Source organism: Glycine soja, chromosome 15, assembly GCF_004193775.1.
Source record: "Glycine soja cultivar W05 chromosome 15, ASM419377v2, whole genome shotgun sequence".
NCBI lineage: Eukaryota > Viridiplantae > Streptophyta > Magnoliopsida > Fabales > Fabaceae > Glycine > Glycine soja.
Window position 1 is genome coordinate 13,342,115 of NC_041016.1, and position 22,712 is coordinate 13,364,826.

The 22,712-nt window shown below is 29.3% G+C and overlaps 1 protein-coding gene across 1 annotated transcript; it reads right to left on the reverse strand.

The window, feature by feature from the left end:
- Window positions 1-5,449: 5,449 nt before the first annotated feature.
- LOC114386529 (copper-transporting ATPase RAN1-like) lies at window positions 5,450-13,117 on the reverse strand. The gene is made up of 9 exons (XM_028346545.1): window positions 12,752-13,117; window positions 10,567-11,181; window positions 9,470-9,899; window positions 8,973-9,298; window positions 8,190-8,248; window positions 7,743-8,085; window positions 7,199-7,399; window positions 6,833-7,090; window positions 5,450-6,340 (listed from the first exon to the last, which is right to left on the reverse strand). Exons 1-9 carry the CDS (start codon window positions 13,031-13,033, stop codon window positions 5,864-5,866), a joined length of 2,991 nt encoding a protein of 996 aa, XP_028202346.1. The 5' UTR covers window positions 13,034-13,117; the 3' UTR covers window positions 5,450-5,863.
- Window positions 13,118-22,712: the final 9,595 nt, after the last annotated feature.

Here is a 22,712-nt window from a genome sequence, read left to right on the forward strand (position 1 = left end):
GGTGTGCTAGTTATACGTATTCCTCTATACTCACATCCGATCAATATTTTAGGAACTGAGAATTTCAATTTTTCACTTTTTAGTAGGAAATTGAAATTTTAAATTTTTAGTTGTTTAAAATTCTGTTTTAAAATTCCAAAATTTTCTAAATTACAAAAATTTAAATTTTCTAATAAATTATTTTCCTCAATTAAAATTTTTTATCTAAGCATACTCTTAAAAAACATAAGGGCAAATAAACTCGGCCCAACATTATGCTTAGCTCGAGGGATACTTGCACTTAAACACTTAGACATATGGCCAAATGTCTTCTTCTACTAAATGCAACAAACTAATGAGTTCTCCTGCCAAACACATTTATATTGAGACTCTTCTCAGATATGGATAATTTCACTCATTTCTCATTATTCCTTGGACATTTTCTGATTTGAATATTGGAGTCTTTGCAGATATTACCACTAGAGTAGTTTGAGATTTATTATGATCCACCATGTGTCACTAACCAGAATCTTATCTCTCAGGTTCACATTACAAAATACAGACACACAAGAGGGAAAGAGAGATTTCAAGCAAATTAGTGAAGATAAAAAAGAATCCAATAACTTATAAGTAAATTAAAGTAATTATAAAAATAAGTTAAAATTACTAAAATAAATGCATCTACTAAATATATTTATTTTGATCAAATTAACTTATTATAAAACAATACACTTTCTTTGATTCTAATAGAAATAAATAAAATAATGAATAAATTATAATTTTAGTCCCTTAAGATTTTCGTAAAAGTTAAACTTATTGATTTTTTATTTAAAAACATAACAATAAATCATTAAGTTACTTGTTCTATTTAATTAATTTTATAAACATTATTTTGTATGCATCATTAGTTAAGAATTATTATTTTTAATTATAAAAAAATTATAAATTAAATTAAAATATTTAATATTTAATTTTACATGTATTTATTTTTATTATAAAATCTTGTTTTAATATAAATTAATAAATTTTTATATATAAAAAATTGTTTTATTTTATTATAATTTTTAAAAAAATGTTTAAATTAATATATAAGCTTCACAGCAACACCAATATGTAGGTAAATAATGAGTTAATTTTTAATGCGGTAAGTTCTTTTCTGTTTCCCGATAAAGTCTTAAAGACGGTTATCCTCTCATAATGTCTGTTGATTTTATGTAGGGATCAAGCGGTATGGTTTGACGTGCCAAATGCCCTAGACCCTAGTCAATATTTGCTTTTTTGGCTATGATTTTTTTTTTCTCTCTCCATAGCTTATTTTATCTTTGATATGATAACGATGTAATATAATACTTGAAACACATCGAAAATTACATTAAGAAAATTAAATTAATATGATAGACACCAAGAACATCGCGCCATAGCGTGACATAATGAAATTCGTGTGAAATATAGTTCATAAATTGCAGTCAACAGAAAGAGACATGGACCCAAAGGGAGTAGCTTCATGATGCTTGAAATTTAATGATGAAGAATTGTTTGAAATATTGCATTCTATCTTCAATTCAATATCATGCACGAGCTCCTATATATATTCTTCGGCTCTGCTTGGATTTGACTAAGTAAAAGAACTAAAGAGGCAAAGAACTGAAGCATATATATAACATCAAATTATATATATGTATATATTACATAGAACCTTAGTTAAGGCTTAAGTTATATATAAATCATCAAAAATTTATCCAATGAAAAAAAGTAAAAAGAAACCTATTTAAACCCTGATCGGTTAATTTTAATCTATCACGTAAACTGGTCTTCTAAATCTTGTTCTAGCATCTATAAGTATATGATCATATGAAAATGCATGTGTTTTAAATTACTTTTAATTATTTGTTTCAAACGATTTTTTCATTATTCTCTTAGTCCGCAAAGAAGTTTCTTTCAATTAATATATATTTGAACGAAAACTTAACATACTAAATTCCAATCTACTGCAGTTAAATTAGTAGTGTGAAGTTAGTCAAACATAAGATTTAAGTTATATTATATACTATACGTGTCGTATATACTATACGTGTGTTGAAATTCAAATTCATCTAAAATAAAAATTGAAAATCATTAAAAAAAATCAACTGAGTCAAACCGAATTTTTTTAAATTTGTTTGCATGATTTTTTCTTAAAATGTTTGGTTTGGTTTAATTTATAGTTTGTGTTTTTAAAACTGAACAAAATGTAACACTTACTTTATTTTAGGGTTATGTATTTTATGTATATATTACTTAAGTTTCATGATATTGTGTTTTGTGTAAATAAAATTTATACAATATATATTATTTTTTTTCCAAATAATTTTTTTAAGATATGTTTAATTTTAAAAAAATAAAAATTTGATAGATTTTTATTATAAAAATTTTACCATATTAATAAGTTTTGTAAATTGTTATTAGTATTTTTAATATAATTTAATTTAATTTAAAAGATGAAAAGAAAAAAAATATAAATTTTAATGAAATAATATTTTAATAAACATGATAAAAATCAAATGAACCAAACTATAAAATATTTATTTAATTTGATTTGAATTTTATTTTAAATAAAAATTGAATCAAATCCAACCATGTATATTTTATAAGTTTGATTGGAATGATTTTTTGATAAAAAATCAAATAAATCAAGCCGCGAACACCTAATATATACTAAGTATTTGTAATGCGTCGCAAAAGAAAAAAATGTTTTATTCTTTGATAGCTTCCATGAGACATTTATTACGGCATATATTTCGTCAAACTTAATTTTCCGTACACAGGAATAGAGGTGGGTTGAGGAAGGGAATCTGACTTGGTGTAATGCAATTTACATGGAAATCAACTTTGACTGGTTACTTTCTTCACTAATCTTCGTTGTTGACTCTTCTGCTTGTTCAAATTCAACGCACGCCAAAAAAAAAAAAATATTACCAATTACCGTTCACAGTTATATTTCCTTAAAAATGTGTTTGGATAGAAAATTTTAACCGAAAAAAGTAATTTATTAAAGAATTTGAATTTCTGTAATTTAGAATTCATTGTTTGGATGTTTTTTATGAAGAATTTAAAATTTTGAAATTTTAAAACATAATTTTAAACAACTGAAAAGCTGAAATTTCAATTTTCTTCTAAAATATGAGAAATTGAAATTCTCTTCTTACAATTTTATTAACAAACACAACTCCTAAAATATCGATCATGTGTCAGTATAGAGGACCACGTATAACTAGTACACCAATCATATTTTTTCTTTTTTTTCATTCATTTTTTTTCATCGTCATAATTTTAATTTTTTTTATCCAAACACAAAATTTTGAAAATAAAAAAAATTCAATTGAAGTATTTAAAATTCTTAAAATTTAAAATTTCTCAAAATTTAAAATTTCTCCATCTAAACACACTCTAAGAAAAGTGTGTTCATAGTAGTCTTATTATCCAAAGGATCGGGCGCTCAGGTTCAACCTCGTGGCCTATACCCAATGACTTACACAGTTACGTGCTAAAGTTTTGGATGGATAAATGTAATGGACATATTACAGATTAAATGAAGAGTCTATTTATTTTTTCAAAACCATAGAAATGAAAGAAATGGAGATGATTTTTTTTCCGAGAAGGGCTCACATCTAATGTAGGATCTTGGTCATATCATCTGTATCAGAACTAGCTAGCACGGTTTCAAAACATGTACCAAGTTTGAGGATGAACCTTTTCTAAGAGAGAGGGAGGTTAAAAATATTTCTAAAGAATTTCAAGGATATATATTAGGTTTATGAGTTCAATTGAATCGGGTTCAACCTGATGGCCTATGCCCAATGACTTAAATAGAAAACGAGATGCGTCTCATGCAAGGTATTAATGTATTATATGTTAAGATTTGTGTCTTTCCTATTAGATCAAGTGACACTGGGTTGCTTTGTTGTGACAAAAAAAAAATGGTATTTCTTTTCCTATGACACTCCTCCAAATTGATTCCAGATTTCCACTTTTCCAAATTTGTGTTGGTTATATTTCTCGACCATCATAAGAGACTGAATGAATTTTTATAACATTTATTGTAAAGTAAATAAGGTATTTTGTTCAAAAAATAATTAATGAAAGAGACAACTTTAAAAAAATCTTGTATAAAAGACAAAAAGTAAAAAAAAATCTTATGTTTAAGGATAGAGGTAGTAACATATTTAAAAGTTAGATAAATGATTATATTGGTCCTTAAATAAGTAAAGTAATGATAACTAGTCTCTAAAAGAACCAAAATTTGATTTGATTCTTGAATGTATAAAAATTACATCTTATCTTATAACTTAAAAGACAAATTGATCTTTAAATCTTATAACTTAATATCAGGTTGATATTTAAACATTACAATATAATAATTAAATTGTTCAACAAAAACACAACAATAATACATAGTAGTCTCACTTTTTATGCATTTAAAAACTAAATAAAAATTTTCATCCTTTCAACAAGTAAATTTTGACAGGAGAAAATCAAATTATCATTTACCCTTAAGAAGCTATTTATGAAAATATTTGTGCTTTTATTTTTAATCATAAAAACGTTATTTTTTTATTTTATTTCTTATTTTAAAAATGTCTAAAAATATTTTAAATAAATTTTTATTAGTTTTATTTTTTTATCTGAAATCACATTTATTGTTATCATTCAAAGGATTGAAAGTTCAAAGTTCAAACCATGCTCGAAGAAACTTAAACTCCTTAATTCCTTACACTTTGACTAACAAGCATATGCTATCACTAGTATTTTAACATGTGTGTTGCATAAAATATATGTTTATTTTATATAATTAAATATTTTTAAATATATAAATTATATTATAATTAAATTTACATAAATAAATATTTTTTAATACATAAATTATATTTTCAATTTATAATAAATAATTTATATTGTAATATAATATTATTTTTAATTATTGATAATTTTAAAAAATTGAAATTTAAGTTAGAACTAAAAATGAGATAAAAGGTAGATGGACAGAAATTTTTATCATGTATTCCATCTGCAGTTTGGTTTCACTTTTGCAGAGAAGAAAGGATTTAAAAAGATATAAGAACCAACATATTTTATCACCCATACAAAATTGAAAGGAATGGAAGAGGAAAGGTGGTGCTATGAAATAAAAAGATAGTACTAAATAAACATCTATCTTTTCTTTTCTAATTTATTTTCTTATCAAACAATTCAAAAATTATCTCATTTTTTATTTTATTCTTTTTCTTTCGCTTTTTTCATTTTCCTGGTCAAACATGTCATACCATTCATATTGCTTCTTAACCGGTACTTGGTTTTCTTCTTTTGGTGAATTAACCTGTACTTGGTACATATTAGAAAAACTGTAGATAAATTCAAAGAAACACTGTAAATAATATTAAAAAACCTAGGTCTCTCACGAAGTTGGAAAGAAGTTACGTATAAAAAACCTAGATAAATTCAAAGAAACACTATAAATTCACTTTTGCACACATACACATTCACATAGTCCCCTACATATGGCTCTATGGGAGAAGTTACGTATCAAGAGGAGTGAAATTGTGCGTATTGGAGGGGAGAGTGCTACACCAATTACAATCCAAGTACAATTTACAATTAATTGGCAGCTACTACATTTACAACAACACCCCAGGAATGCAGAAACGGAAGAAACATGCACAAAACTGGAATTAGAAGTTCCGATCAAAAGTCATTTGTACCCTCACAAGCTAAAACCTATAATTATTCTCATTTATTTCTCTCTTTTTTGTGTGAACAATAATGACGAGATTTAAACCTAAAATCTCGTCCAAACTACACAAATCTCCCCACTACTAGGCCGACCCTAGTAGGTTTCATTCCTTTCTTATTATTCTACAATTATTTCAAGTATTGTAGTAAGTCTGGGTCTTTTATATCTTTTAAGAAGCAAAGAAGAGCATACAACACTTACAGAAGAGAGAGCCATGCATGCACCAGCAACCCATGGCGGCAGCTTGATCCCCAGTGAAGGATAAAACACACCAGCAGCAACTGGTATAGCCACAACATTGTAAGCCATGGCAAACACATAGTTCAATCGAATACGAGAAAAGGTCTTCCGGGAAAGATCGATGGCTGTGATCACATCTTCCAAGTTATTTCTCATGAGCACATACTCAGCAGCTTCTATTGCTATGTCAGTCCCAGCCCCAATTGCCATACCAACATCAGCAGCAGCTAATGCAGGAGAATCATTGATACCATCACCCACCATTGCAACTATGCTCCCATCTTTTTGGAATGAACGAACAACGTCAGCTTTTCCCGCTGGCATGACCTCTGCCCTAACATCTTGGATGCCAACCTGTAATTCAATACACTAGTTAACACAAGTTCGACAACTTCAATTTCTATCTGTAAAATTTATTATGCAACTCTATTACTAATTTTGCTTTAAACAGACAATTAGTTATGATTGACAATAGAGAGCTAAAGAAACTGGTAAGTAACGAGTACATATTTAAAATCACACCCGTTCTTTCAACTATACTATAGTTATGAATAAGAAAACCAAGAGTTAGCCTGGTTAAAAGCAGAAGGCGAGTTATAGGTTAAATCACGCTTTTGCATCTCTCGGTTTCGGTCTTGCCTTTCCCACAATTCAATTCAATTTTGCTAATAAACACCAAACCTACAATACTTTTCTGGTTATTGGTTTTCTTTGCAGAAGAGAGAGAACAGTTGTTGAATGCTGATCCTATTAGCATAGACTTTGAAAATACACTCTAATAGTTATCAGAAGTCAAAACACAGATTTTAATGGCAAACATATATAAAAAATGATACAAATACAGACCTCCTTGGCAACAGCACGAGCTGTTCTCCAGTTATCTCCTGTAACCATAACAGGTGTGACACCCATTTTCTGGAGGCCCTCTATGACTACAGAAGCCTCTCTCTTTAGTGGGTCTGCAATCCCCAAGACTCCAGTTAATATATCATTATATGCAACCAGTATCCCTGTCTTCGCACTTTCTTCCAGCTCTACCACAAAATTTTCCACTTCTGTTGAAATATCTATGCCATTTTCCTCCATCAACTTCCTGTTACCAACCTGTTGAGGACAAATTGCCTCGGTTAAGAAACTCTTAAGAAAGTAAGAAGCAAATCCCAAAGTATGTAGAGATCAAGACAAACAAGTTAGAAATATAAAAGGACATACCAAAATAAGCTTCCCGTCTATAAAACATTGAACACCTATTCCAGGAAGAGCAGAGAAGTCTGAGACATCAAAAAGCCACCCAGACTTTGCATCATTTTCAGCATCAATCTCGGTACCAGTAGTATCAGAAGAGTCATCAAAGAAATGAAAATGGCGTGCATATGCTAAAATTGCTTTTGCTAGTGGGTGTTCACTGCTAGCCTGAATCATAAAAATAAAATGAAATATAACAAGTCATAATTGGTACCCCTAAAGGCATCATGCAAGAAATAGAAGGGCGTAATTTTATGACAATCAAACATATAAGAAGGAATTATGATTTTTTAATCTACTCTGATCTTGTTCCTCATGCCATGATAGCATGACATAGCACTATTCAAGAAGTTAAGCTGTCTGAGACAAGAAAAGGGAAGGAAATATGGAAAATATCTCATATAAATCCTCTATAAATTCACCTGAATCTATTAAAGGAACCATATATGTATCAATATTATAAATAGACAATAAGAATTTTAAAAAAAATCATTTCAAAATTTATATTAACCTCAGCAGAAGCCACCAATTTAAGAAATTCTCCACGTTCCATTCCTGTGAATGTCTTGGCTGCAGTAACAGTGGCTTTTCCCTGAGTTAGAGTGCCTGTTTTATCAAATATCACATACTTCACCCTCTGAGCCCTTTCCAAGGCATCTCCTCCTTTAATTAACACTCCATTGTTAGCCCCAACCCCTGTTGCCACCATGACAGCAGTTGGTGTTGCCAAGCCAAGTGCACAGGGACATGCAATCACTACTACAGATATTGAGAACATTAGGGCAAAAACAAAGTGATTTCCATTTTCTGGCAGCCATTCTTCTGGGTAAGCTCCAATAGACCCAGCAACATACCTATAGATAATGATCCAAATTTAAAAAATAGTAGGAATAAGCATTCCAATGACATTAGAAATCAACACCAATTAATATGCCCAAACCAGTTAAGATGACCTTACCAACCCAATAATGTCAATAATGCTAAAGAAACAACCGAAGGAACAAATATGCTTGCTACCTGCAAACCAAGAGAATGGAACTTAAGTTCATATCTAATATTTGTTCAATCATCTATGGACCAATCAACTACTCAATGTAATACAATCAACAAAAAATGTGAGAGAGTGAGAGAGACTATTTTTTGAAAATGATGAGCAAGCAAAAACAGCCCCTACATTTAGGATGAAAGCTACAAATTGGAATAACTAGATTCCTTAACTCCCTAATTTTCAGTGATCATAGAGGCTTCAAAAGACTACCCCATATTTACAGGCTTAACCAGATTAGCCAGAAAACAGTCAAGGAACAGACTAAACCCCGATTCCTTTCAGCTCAATGTATCTTTTTTTAAGATGAGGGTATGCCAACGTCCCCAAGTTTCACTTAACAAAATATAAATAATGTAACAACCACAGTAGAACTACAACCCATCCATCATGAACCAATTATTACCATCCCTCTCTCTATATAGCCATAATATATATAAAGTTCTATCAGGGTAAATATAACTTAACAATTGCAGTATTTGAAGGGAAAAAAACTATTGGTTGTCAAATGCCAGGTCACCTTGAAACATGAAACATTTAGCTGAACTGAGAACTGTTTCCCAAACTAATCCTTTCTTTACAACAAAATACTCTAAGCAAAAGGCATACACTAAGAAAGTAACTCCACCAAAACACAAAGGGCATGGGCATCCCAAGTGCAACATAGGCAAACACAACCATGACCAATATACATACATAATCAGCAAACTTCTGGATGGGAGCTTTGGACATCTGGGCCGTCTCAACCAAACTAATAATCTGACTCAATACTGTATCAGATCCTACTTTGGTGGCTTGAATGTGAAGGACGCCATGCAAATTTATTGTGCCTCCAATAACGGAAGCATTCACCTCCTTCATAATAGGTACGGATTCACCAGTTACCATGCTCTCATTCACATAACTTGAGCCCCAAGTAACAATACCATCAGCAGGAATCTTTGCACCAGGAAGAACTTTCAATGTGTCCCCAGGTTGAATAAGCAAAGAATCAATTTCCCTTACTTCAATAGATTTACCGCCTGAAAATCAATATAATTTTAGTTGCTGTCATCAATTTTGTCCAGAACATGACATATGTCATAAAATTAATTAATGATCTTTCATCCTACATATAAGATAATCAATGCCAAATATGTTTCATATCCCTTTTATTAATAAAACAAGGCAAATAGAATGGAAGTCATATGCACCTTTATCTTTGACAACTAGTAAAGCTGTTGCAGGAGTAAGTTCTACTAATTTCTTGATAGCATCAGATGTCTTTCCCTTGGCAAGGCATTCCAAATACTTGCCCAACAATACAAATGTTATGAGCATAGCACTTGTTTCAAAGTAAGTTGGAGACCAAAATCCAGTAAGAGCACCATATAGAAGAGCACAAACAGAATAAACATAAGAAGCAGTAGTTCCCACAGCAACCAGGACATCCATGTTCGTAGAACCATTTCTAAGAGCTCTGCTGGCTGCAATGTAGAAGCGCTTACCAATCACAAATTGGATGACACTCACCAATGCCCATTTCAACCAATCACCCATGAGGAAAGGCCCACATCGCCAAAGTAACAAGGAATAGAATAGTGGAATATGAGGACAAACTACCCTCATGAAGAAGAGAGGAATCTGAAACATGCAACCATGCATCGAGTAAAAATACATTCAAAAGATCAAACAAGAACCTAAAAACATAACGGGGTGTTAACACAGTATACTGACTCAAATTTTGAATAGGAACATTTTTCCTTTCAGCAACATCAAATCTTGTGTTGTTTCTGTATATAAATTTTTCATGAAGAGAATATGACATGATATTATGACAAAACACCTCTTCTTTTATGTGAAATTAACACATGGATGAATTCCCCATGAAGCATATGTTTATGGGATTTGACAATTGCAGAATCCCAACAGATGATAGAACGCCTTAATGTTTGAGAATACTGCAGCAATAAATGATTTCTATCCCAATCCCCTGTATCTCCTTTACAGCTCTATTTTTCCTTCCTCAAATGCAATATATCCAAGAATCTGTTTCTAAGAATAGACAAGACATTTACTCCAAATATTTCTGTGTAAATGTGTTTTCAAGATAAAGTACAGTTTACAACTTTACGCAAATAATATGTAGCTGTTTTCAGTGTCAGTACATCATCTAACAAGAATTTTGACGTGATTTTATATAACCACAGAGAACACAGTTAGATGGAAAGGAATACAAATAAAGAAAGAAAAGTAAAAACAATGAAACTATATGATTGTTATCTGAATTGAGAATTAAAAAAGTACTCACACTAAGAAACAGACTGGAGATGAATAGCCGAAATATGGTTGAGGTCTCTGCAACGTCTTTAGAAGCCATTCTTGTATAAGGGCTTCTGACATGTAATTTAAATTTTCCATTGCTTCCCTCCTGGATTGCATCAACAACGGATCTAGAACTGAGAACTTCAGGATCAAACAGAACATCCAATTCACCTGAAACCTGATCAAAATGAAACTGTCTTACTCCTTTTGTGCTGCTAAGAATGCCTTCTAAAACTTGTGCGTCAATCAGACTGTACACACCAACCACCCTTAAAATTATTTTATCCTGCTCATTGCTTTGTATAAATGAACCATCAAAACCAGAATCTTCAATTGCGTTGACTATATCATCTTTACTAATTACACTGGGATCATATTCAACTTCACCTGACGAAGTAGCCAAAGCTACCACAGCCCTTCTGACCCCTGGAAGATTTCTTAAAATACCTTCAACAGAATTTACACATGCTGCACATGTCATACCTCCAATTGTGAACTGTCCCACCAGGGTTCCCTGTGGCACCTTTCCAACTGTACTGGATTCAGGTAATATGTCTGCTTCAAACCCAGCATCTTCAATTGCATTTTTTATGTCTTCATCCTGGAAATTGACAAGTTTCAAAACATAACTCAATATCAATCAAATAAAAGCTTTCAGTACTAATTCACATAAATCACTGAAGAAACATTATGTTTTTATTCAATTAATATAGGACTATAGCACTGGCTCATCATCACTTAACATGCATCAGTGTAACAATAATTTTGCATATAAGAAAGATATTATCTATCAGTAGTAGAAGAACCAGATGGTTGAAAGAATCCTGCCTTACTGACTAAATTATGATATCTCACCACAAAAATATTTATTCCACCACAAAAGCAATAATATGCACAAAGTGAATCAGTTAATGACAGAGGAAGATAGATATCAGTTAAAGTTTTACGATATAAACTATCATAAGTTATCATTATGGGAATGTACATGCAGTAGAAAAAAGCTGAGAGAAGAAATTTAAACATCAATTTTACTCAACATCTAACACAAAATATGCACAGGAATAACCTGTAAGTCTGTAACCGAGGAGTCCAAAAAACCGTGATTTCATATCTAAATATAAGTAACCCCACCATAATACAAGGGAGCAAAGCAAAACTAAGAGCAGAACACGGGGACAACAAACATTGAAAATAACACAATAAAAAAGAATCCACTGCAGTCATAACTAACAAAAATAATTGCAATTACTATATGCACACTTTAAAAGCTGAGTTGGAGAATGAGTGCCAGAGAAAAAGTTATATCATTCCTAACAGGCACACAATAAATAAATGCCCACTTAACTGTAATCACCAGCGAGCCAAAGCAATAAATATAGAAAGCAGACAAAATTCAACGGGAAAAAGGGGATAACGAGATAACCAACAGCATAATTACTGATTTAATGAGCACGCATCTCAATACAAAACGTTAAACACATGTCCATGATAGACCAAACAGAAGCCGCGCAATCAATTAAGGCAAAAAAATGAAAAAACAAATAACTAAACAGGAAAACCGAAAAATCATAACGGAAATACTCTCGAGAGACTAATCAAGAGATAACAATTAATGCATGTTTGACCGTGATTGTTTTTTAAGAAAGGGTCTGGCTAACCCGTTTAAGGAATTAAAAGGAGAAATCTTTTAGTGGAAATCATATGGAGCGCATTTAAAAATCACAGGAGAGTGCATTTTTATGCATTCCGATAAATAAAAAAATCATTTTACTTCCTTAACCAGTGTTCTGTAGAAAAATACATTAAAAGAAACCCACATTAAAGTCTATTTAAATAAACTTCTAAGTAAGAGAGAAAAAGAAAATAAGAAACTAAAAATGAAGTACTCCTTAATTTAAAATTCTCCATAAATTAAAATTAAGTTATGCAGCTCAGGTTTTCTAGAAATAAACTGAGAGAGCTTCTATATAAGTTGATTTTTGACTTATCACATAAGTTCAATTAACTTTTAACTTTTTTTTCCTCCTTAATTTTTTCTGCTACAAGTGCTTACTGCAAAGATTTAGTATGTCCAAACAAGACCTAATTAATCCTTAGTCAGCTAACACTTCAAAGTTCAATTTTCCGAAGCAGTAAAACGATGCAAAAGCAACTAAGTAAGAGAGACGAACCTTGAGCAGAGCCGTGTTGAAAACGACGTCGGCTTTGTTCTGAAGCAGCGCGACGGAGGCGCTGATGACGCCGTCGAGTGATTTGAGAGCTGATTCGACGGAATTAGAGCAGGCAGCGCAGGTCATTCCGGTAACCTCCACCTGAATCCGCCTCGCTCCGCCGTTGATTTCGTCGTAGGAGTCCAAGAGCCGCATGTCCTCCAGCTCATCGGAGTCGGCGGCGGCGGTTCTCCGGTCGCCGGCGAGGGAAGTCAGCTGCAGGCCTCCGATTCCCGGCGCCATCAAGTGAGAGAGCGGATAGAAGAAGAAAAAAACTTAGAATAACTATAAAGCGAGAGAAACGGAAAAGGAAAATGGAAAAGAGGGGAAAATATTTCGATGGCGATGTGTTACGATAGTAACAATTTTTATCGTAGATATTATTCGTTTAATTATTTTAATTTAAATACTCTCACAGTCTTATCATAATTGTTGTGAAAAAAAATATTTTGAAATAATTATTATTTTAATTTTTAACTTAATATTAGTTATATTTTTCACTTATATCTAAATATTATTATTTTTCAATTATTTATTACTTGTTTTTTTATCCGTATAATTTTGTAAAATGACAATTATTTTACGGATTAAGTAAATAGTAACGGTACAGATCTTAAAGTCAGATGGAAAACGAGGGAGGAACTAAGTGCGGTTTTGTTTCCGGTTTTGCCCTTGGACCTTTTGTTGAATTCCAACTGGGTCCGTTGTACTTCCACGAACAAGTTTGTTGTACTACACGTTACGTAGACCGTGTCTCTTGTTCCAAATTTCCGATGCAACTTGCACATTGCGTGTGTCCGCGAGAAAAAATATTAAAAGGAAAAATGGAAAATTGAATAAATTTTGGTATTGATGATTTAATAACAAATTAACATTTATATGATAATGATTGTTAATTTTGATAACGACTACCTTAAAGGCTACTATATATCAAACTTGATTTTAATTGATTGATAGTAAAACTAAAATTAATATTGATAGTACATATCCATTCACATTGATGATAAAGAAACTCATCAAAAAGGTTAATGATAAAAAAAAAGTGATATCTTTTTTGTCATTGTTTAATTAACTCTCACTTGTTTCCTTAGTTTCTTCGCAAATTTAGAGAGAAAAATCAGATATATTCCACAGATTAAAAAAAAATGGTGTGTTCCTATCGTTTTAAACTGAAAGAGAACATAAAAAATTGTGTTTTATTACACTTTTTTAAACCAATGGTGTAGTGTTATTTGGTACACTATCAAGCGAAGGTAAAATAATATGGATCCAATTTTTTAAGCATTGGATAATACTAAATGAGTTTAATTTTCCATGCTTCTAAATGAGTTTAATTTTAATACTACTATATCGTTAGTGAAAAGAATTTTATACTTCTAACTAATTAAAAATTATTTTATTATATGTAGCATTTCATAATTAGATAAAAATGTAATATATACGAAGGGTGGCGATGGAGGTGTTGTGGGGGATGTTGCGGGAGAGTACAAAGAAGAAGTGGAAAAAATTGGAGACTCTTAAAAAAATTAATTATTGAATTTTTTTTCTACATGTTACACATGCACGATCTGTACCGTTAATTATTTTAGTATTACATCCAAGGGTTTAAAAAACACTGTGCACCATGCGTAAAGAGTTACACTTACGCACGCCAGACTTCGCTACTTCTCATAGATGCTTATAATTAATCCTAGATTGAAAAAGAGAGCAAATTATGCAACATCCTCTAAACTTTTCTCAAATTACACGTAATTTTACTCTTTTTTATTTTTCTACACTAACATCCTTTAAATTTAAAAATATTACACTGATGCCCCTTATGTGTTTGAAAATATTATATTTACATTTTCTCAAATCTAATGCAAATAGCACCTATAAGAGAGGTGGATGTAATGGTAAAAAAATAAGAAAATATTTATATAATTACACGAAATTTTATGAGGTATTTCTGTAATTCTTTCTAAAATAATTACTATCTTATCTATTAGTTTTTTAATTAAAGTTTAAATATATTTTTAGTTTCTATATAAGTTTGTATTTTTTCAATTTTGATTCTAATATTTTTTTTGTTTATTTTTTAATTCTTGTCGTTTTATATTTTTCAAATTTTATCTCTATAATTTATTTTGTTTATTTTTAGTGTCTTATATTTTCAATTTGGACCTTCTAAGTTTTTGTATTTTTAATTTTTGTCTTTGTAAACATGAACTTATAAAGATTAAAAATAAAAAAATTATAATATTAAAGAAATCAAAAGTAGAAAAGTACAAACTTACAAGAATAAACGTAAATAAATAAATAGCTTACCAAAATTAAAAAAAAAACACAAATTTACAAGAACTAAAAAAAAAAAAAAAACTTGTAACCAAAATTAAAAAAAAGTGAAAAATAATATGAATAAACAACATATTTAAGCCTTTAATTACCAACTAAAGCATGTGAATACTTCTTTGAAATCTGACAAATTATATTTTATGAGTGTACTCAATAGTTACAACGACAGATCCAAAACTTAAAATCAGTGGAGACAAGTTATTTAAAAAAATTATTTATTGATTGTCATCTAATTCGAATGAAATTGCAATGAGGCCTCTTAAAGTTGCTGCCCATTAGCTCCTCACATCAATTAGCAAATATTTTTACTAAAGCCTTAGCCCTGGTCTATTTCAGTTCATCCATTAGAATGTCTGACATACATTCCTTAGCTTGTGAGGGGATATTGAATAAAGAAGAAGATAAAAAAATAATCAAAAAGTTGTTAGAAGGAAAGTTAGTTAAGTTAGTTGTAATTGTCAACTAATCTTGGTTAATTTTCTGTTATGATAGCAACTGTGGTTAGCTTTTCTTACTATTGTGAGCTCATATGTATATATACTTGTCTCTACAACTTAGCCATCAATAAGAGATCATTTTTTGGTTTGTCTCTATCAATGTCTGCTTTTCTTCACCATGGATGAATTCAATTCACATGGTCCATACAGTTTCTACTATAGTTTTATTAGTTACATAAAAAAAAAAAATTATGCAGGGTAGAACCGTGATTTCGATTATCAGTTTTAAAAACATCGTATTCTGCATGACCTTCGTCACGAGAACGTGAGACGAAGTAGCTGCATGAACAATAGTAATTATGCCTATCTTTCCCTTTCGTAACTACTTCATCTTGATTTGACTAATTAATTGCCTTTTCCAAAGAGACACTCAAGGATAATGTATTTTTTTATTTAAAATATATTTTTGTTGAAATACGCACGCTAACTCGCTAAGGTTATATTGGACGTGAGAAAAAAAATAATAAAGAAAAGCAAAGAAAAAAATAAGAGTAGAAAAGGAAGTTACTATGTGAAGAAAAAATTAATATTAAAAAAAGTTTAAGGTTTTAGCATGAAAAATAAAAGATAATGAATGAATAAGTGGTTTTATGTGTATTTGATCCTCCTAGCTACTTTCTCTCATAGTTTTGTAATTTACATATATTTTCTCAAAATATTAATAGGTTCAAACGTAGTCTCAAATTAATGAAAGAAAACGTCTCTTTTATCCTTTAAAATGAAATAAAAAATTGTCATTGAAAAAAAAAAGTTTTTTCTTTATTTTTTAATGACAGTAATTCGGATTTTTTACTCCCCAATTAAATATCAAGGTATGAGACAAATTATTAATCAAAACTTAATCACACCTTAAAATTTTCTGTTTCTCTTCAAAAGTATATTATGTGACATGTATTATCAACTAAATACTAAATGTTCTTTTTATTTTTTATGGGAACTTATATATCAAGTTTTCCTTCGTTCTTTCTTCTCCTCGGAGTTGTGGCTATGCAACGCCAATGAAATCATTGTCACAGGTTTCTCTCCAAACTCTTAGTTTATAAACATACACTTGAAAATTTCTTCATTTCAAATCTTTTACTAATTTTTTTATAAACATTGTCATTTCTATCTTAAATACATTTTAAAATATTATCAAAAATATAATCTGAGATAATTATCTCTCTATATATCATAATAATAATAAATTTTAGAAATGGATTCTCTTTACAACTTATGATAAACTACTCTTGCAAGATGGTAGTGGTTAAATGAATTACTACTGAATCGGATGTTGAAAACATGGAATTAAATTGCATGATTATTAAATTTTAATTAACAATTTTCAACATAAAAAAGTTAGAAGAATTAAATGAAAATGAATAATTTATAATAGAATAAGACACTCCTCCCCCCCCCCCCCCCCCCCCCCAATTTTTTTCCTACTTACTTCATAAATGAATATCATAAACAACGTTAGCTGATCTGGCCTATCTAAATTTCAAAAAATCTAAAAATACAAAAACAACGTTAAAAATAAGAAAAAAAATATCATACAAATAAAAGCATTCATAATTTGCCTTAAATATTCATAAAAATGCCCAATTTTTATTGTTATGTGCTTAGTTTGTTGTGCGTGTACAATATTATAGTCATGGCCTCATGGTTAACAAATCAACATCAATTTCTGTTTAGTTATCATTGCTAGAGAAATGTTAGTTGTACTCATAAAAATGAGTGAGACACGAAGAATAGAGAAAAATAATTGTGTGATACCTGAATGAATGATACCATAAAGAGATAAAGAAAAAAAACAGTATTAAAACTGTTTTAAAAATTGTCGTATGAATAATATAAATCCAATATATATATATATATATATATATCTCAACTATCATCATTTTCTTTTCTTTCTTTTTCAAAATTTTTTGGATAAGTTAAGCACATTTGATCATATGATAAGTGATAGATTTTGATCATTCTTGCCATCATTTTTACCTACATTTTACTTGCTACCTTTTGGACAATTTTGTCCCTAATATTTTTAGACAGTATAATTTTGATTGTTGCCCATGATAAACAAAAAAAATGTTTGCTGCCTTTCAATTACTTTTGATATAATTAACATGCTCCTTTTTCGAGATTTTATTTTTTTACCTAATAAAATATAATTCAATATTAATTTATAATATAATATAATAATATATAATAGTAGAATTTTTTTTTAAAAAAAACATTATGAATGAAATGTAAATAAAGGCAAATGATTGTATGGAACATCTCATTGAATCTATATTTATAGAAAGTTCTATTTCAGTAAAAATTATGGACTCACTTTTCATAAAATTATGAATTATGCTTTTGATTTTGAACATCACATTTTTCATTTTTCTTCTTATTTTCTTACATTTGTATGCATAATATTACTATTTATTTTATTTAGGTTATCAAATAATATTAATATGAAATGTATAATGATCGTACATATAATATTATTACAAAGAAGTATCAGAGAAATGTGGGAGAAAAAAAAAAAGAGGAAATAAACACTGCAATGGACAAAATAGTAGGGAGAAGGTACGTGTGAAAATGAAGAGATAAAAGAAAAACTTTTTTTATATGGGAAAAATGTTGTTGGAAAGATGACCATTTAATTTTCTCCACTATATTTTGAAAGTCACGACTCAGTAAGGAAGAAAATAGGAAAGGACCACTTCCATTACCTTCCACTACTGAAAACTAAAACAACTATAATCAATTAAAAGGAAATGCATATACACACTATCTTCCACCAATTAACAATATGCTGTGTGTCACATCATCTCATATGTGACATTCACAAAAGCCTCTTTTTTCCCCTCACTCATTAGTCATTACTATTCACTAGCAACCATGTATACATGTTAATGGTTAAAAATAAATAATACGGACAACACAGGTTAATTAATAACTTAATCTGAATGCAAAAATGGAACAAAGATAGGCTAAACTTAGGATATCTTTGGGTTTAAACTTAGAACTAAAGTCTCTAAAAAGACCACGTGAGATGAATTAAGAATTGTAGGGATAATTGGTTTAAAATTTTCAAATTATTTTATTTTTCAAATTTCTTACCGTAATAATCTTTTTCTTGTCACAAATCATTGTTATAAAGATTTCTCTATTTCCATTGATTATTTTGAATTTATTTTAAATTGATCGAGAGTGATTTTAATTTACTCAAGGATTCACCATGCTTTCATTTTTTTATTAGAGTTGAATGGTCATATATTAAAAGTGTAAATTAATTATTATTTTATATTATTATTCAATCACAAATTATCTTTAAAATAATTTTTAAAATAAATTAATAAATTTATCATTTATGATAAATTCACACTGTCAATGCATAGTTTTTTTTTTAGTATGCTAAACATTTAACATGTATGCATTGTCTTGTTTGCATGATGAGTAGTTGAATATTATTTTAAAATTAAAAATAAAAATAAGAAATTCTTTGTTATAATACTTTCTTGTCATAATTGTTTTAAATTCTCAATTTACTTTCATTTTTTTCTTTATATAATAATTATTTTGTTATCATGAATCTAATTGTTTTAAAATTATTTCAGATATAATTGATTGTAATTTTGATTGATAAAAAAATTGCTTTATTATCAATTTATCATCATATGGAATACTTTACATTTATATATTATACCTGGGAGATGAGCTAATTGAGCGTGATTCTACAATTTAAATAAACTAAAAAAATTAGGAAATAGAAGGTTATCTTGTCTTTTACCTTACACATAAATAGAATGTTTATCTTCATCCTATGTCACATTTTCAGTCACGTGAGACTAGTCATTAATTATATAATATACTTATAATTAAAAAAATGAATAAAACCAATATAAAAATATAAATAATTGCGTAAAAATTAAATAAGATCATATCTCTTTCAAATATCAAATATTCAAAGCTTATTAAATAAAATTTTAAATGCATAATAAATCAACAAAAACTAAATAAAAAGTCACATATGTTAAAACTCAGATAAAAATTCAAGAAAAAGACACTAAGTTACATATGAAAAAATGAATTGATATAATACCTTTTTATAAAATAATAAATAACATGATTCATTCACAATTTTTCTCCATTTTTCTCATAAAAGTTCTACCTTTGTTAACTACAGAAAAAAGGAAGTCATGAAAAAAATGATGTATAATATAGTTGTTTGCATGTAAGATAAGATATGGGCATTCACCAATAAAAATTATGTAAGATATCTTTTTTTATAAATTATAAGTATCCTCTCCATATAGGTTGGAACAACTTTGATCCATCCCAATTGATCTACGTATTTTGTACTTATGTAAAATATGTTTTAAGAAAATAAATAAAAATAAATAAATAGTGAACCAAAAAAAACATTGATTTACTTATAGTTTATTTTCTGTTTTCATCAATGATAGATATGTCGCAAACGAGTCATATTTAGATAAAAAAAAAAACACTAAACAATGAGTGTGCAATGATTGAAGAAAAAACACTGAAAGGAAGAATAATATTTATTAGCCAAAATTATTATAATTAATTCAAAACTACATAATTACTTTATTATAAAAAAATCTTAACTACCTTAATTAAAAGCATATATGTGTTGATCATAATTAAATTAATTATTCCAAATCAGAATATATATATATATATATATATATATATATATTTTCTAATTACTTTAATCACTACAGTTATATAGTTTTATGAATTAAAATTTTCTCTCAAAATTATTTTTTAAGTACAGCGTAAAAATTGTGGAGGTATATATAAAAACTAAATGATTAATCAAACCTAAAACTACATCCAATTCCGAGGATAAATAATAATTATTAAGAAAAACATGACTATTTCCTTTATAAATTTGAAAAGTGTCTTCACAAAAAAAAACAACATGGAAACCGTCAAGTCTGCAACCTTCGTAGGGACTTTTACCCCTTTTGCCGTTTCGAATTGTACAAGATGTACAAGGTACTATTTTAGTAGTTTTCTTCTCTCTTTTTTATTGAGTAAATTATTAATATTATATTATTAGTATGTAATTACTATATTTTTCAAAATGTATAATATTATTATTAAACAAGTACAAATAGTTGTTCATGAATTTTTTTAAATAAGGCAGTAGCAAGCTCCCAAGTCCCGACTGTTTCATTGAAACTCTCAAACAAAAAGTTGTAAATTGTAGCACTTAGGAAAATAAAATAAAATTGCACCTTTTTTTCCCTTGAAATATTAACTTGAAGAAGAAAAGACTCCCACACCAAAAACCAACTTATTTAACAAAAACTAAGTAATTACGGACAAAATATTTTCTTGTGACTGCTGAATAAGTAAAGATCGTTCACACGACCTATCTCATGGAAATTTAACCAAGTCATAATCACAATATACATAATTAGGTAACCTATAGGTTCGGACATTACAATAATTCATGTTGGATTTCTTCGTATGTAAAAATATCTTGGATCATAGTTAGTTATATGTTAAAAGTGAAATTAATATTTGAACCCAACAGATTGAAATACACTTGTCATCTTTGAGTCAGGACCAAAAAATGTATACAATTAGGTAATGACTTTAAAATTTATTCCCATCCCATCCCATTTAAATTAAATCTAAAACAAGACCCAATAATTTCACTAATTAATTATTATTTTTTTTGTCAGCATTAGTTAATTAGGGAAAAAATATGTTTGTAGTCCCTATACTTTTATCAAGTATTGTTTTTAATCTCTAAACTTTCACTTCCTGTAATTTAGTTTCTAAACTTTACAAAAAATCTGTTTTTAGTCATTTCTCACAAAATCTTCACTAAGAGCTTTAACTTGTGTCCAATGAGACAAAGAATGTGTTTTCCCCCCTTTTTCAAAAACAAATAATTAAAATTGTGTGAAATATTATTTTTTATAAGAAGTTATTAAATGTCTCCCCAGAGACATCGAACCCTAACTTTCAACGACTCTATCTTTGCCTTAGTTTTCACATTTATTTTTCAATAGTTCATGTTACGGATCTATTCTTGTGTTTTCTTTTGATTTTGTTTGTTTACGGGAGTGCTCCTTCACAGTTCACACAGAGTCATGCACACGAAAAACGCTATAGAGAAAGAGTGAAGTTTCTTCCTATTTTGATTCCCCTTAAAAAAAGCCTTTTGTTTTTATTAAATTTTTAATTCAAAATACCACCTAGAATAATGCATTGTTGCATTTATAAAAAATAATGATCAACATATAATATACGTGTCATGTAATAAACGACATTAATATCATATGTGTGAGAAGGAATTAAAAACACGTTTTTAATAAAATACAAAAACTAAATTAAATAATATAAAAAGTTGAAAAACTAAAAACAAGAAAAAGTAAAAATACAAGAACCAAAAACATATTTCACCGGATAACTAATTATAAAACACATAAAACAACTTATACGGGTCCATTTGGAAAACACGGGGGTGTTACTAGGTGCAACCAGTATTATTGTTGGTGTACCTAGTATTTTTTTTTAAATACTAAAATTGTCCCTATGTTTTTTTTGTATTTGTGATAGGTGTGCGTGAGAGTGGTCCATAAATCGTACAGATCAAGTTGATTCATAAGGTTGATATGGATCAAGTTGATCCGTATGTTGATATTAAGCATACGGATCAATTTGATCCGTAAGCCTTTTACGGATGAAGTTGATCCGTGTTGTTCCATAAAAGGCTTACGGATCAAGTTGATTTGTAAAAGGCATATGGATCAACTTGATCCGTAAATCTTTTACAGAACAACAACACAGATCAACTTGATCCGTAGAAGCCTTCTAGATCAACTTGATCTGTAAAAGACTTATGGATCAAGTTGATTCGTAAGGCTTCTACGGATCAAGTTGATCCATAAAAGGCTTACGGATCAAAGGTATTTTCGTCATTTCATCTTAAGTGCTGGGTACACCAGCAATAATGCTGGATGCACCTAGCAACACCCAAACACAGGCCAGCAAGGCCCAACCGAAGCCCAAGAGGCAGCTGACAACACAACCCAACACTCCACTCTAGGGTTTCTATAAGTTAGCAAAAGCTTTGC

Coding starts and splice junctions, on each gene's coding strand:
- LOC114386529 (XM_028346545.1), bottom strand. CDS start 13,033: ATGGCGCCGGGAATCGGAGGCCTGCAGCTGACTTCCCTCGCCGGCGAC. Junction 11,182..12,751: donor TCAACACGGCTCTGCTCAAG/GTTCGTCTCTCT, acceptor GTCAATTTCCAG/GATGAAGACATAAAAAATGC. Junction 9,900..10,566: donor TCTCCAGTCTGTTTCTTAGT/GTGAGTACTTTT, acceptor TGCATGTTTCAG/ATTCCTCTCTTCTTCATGAG.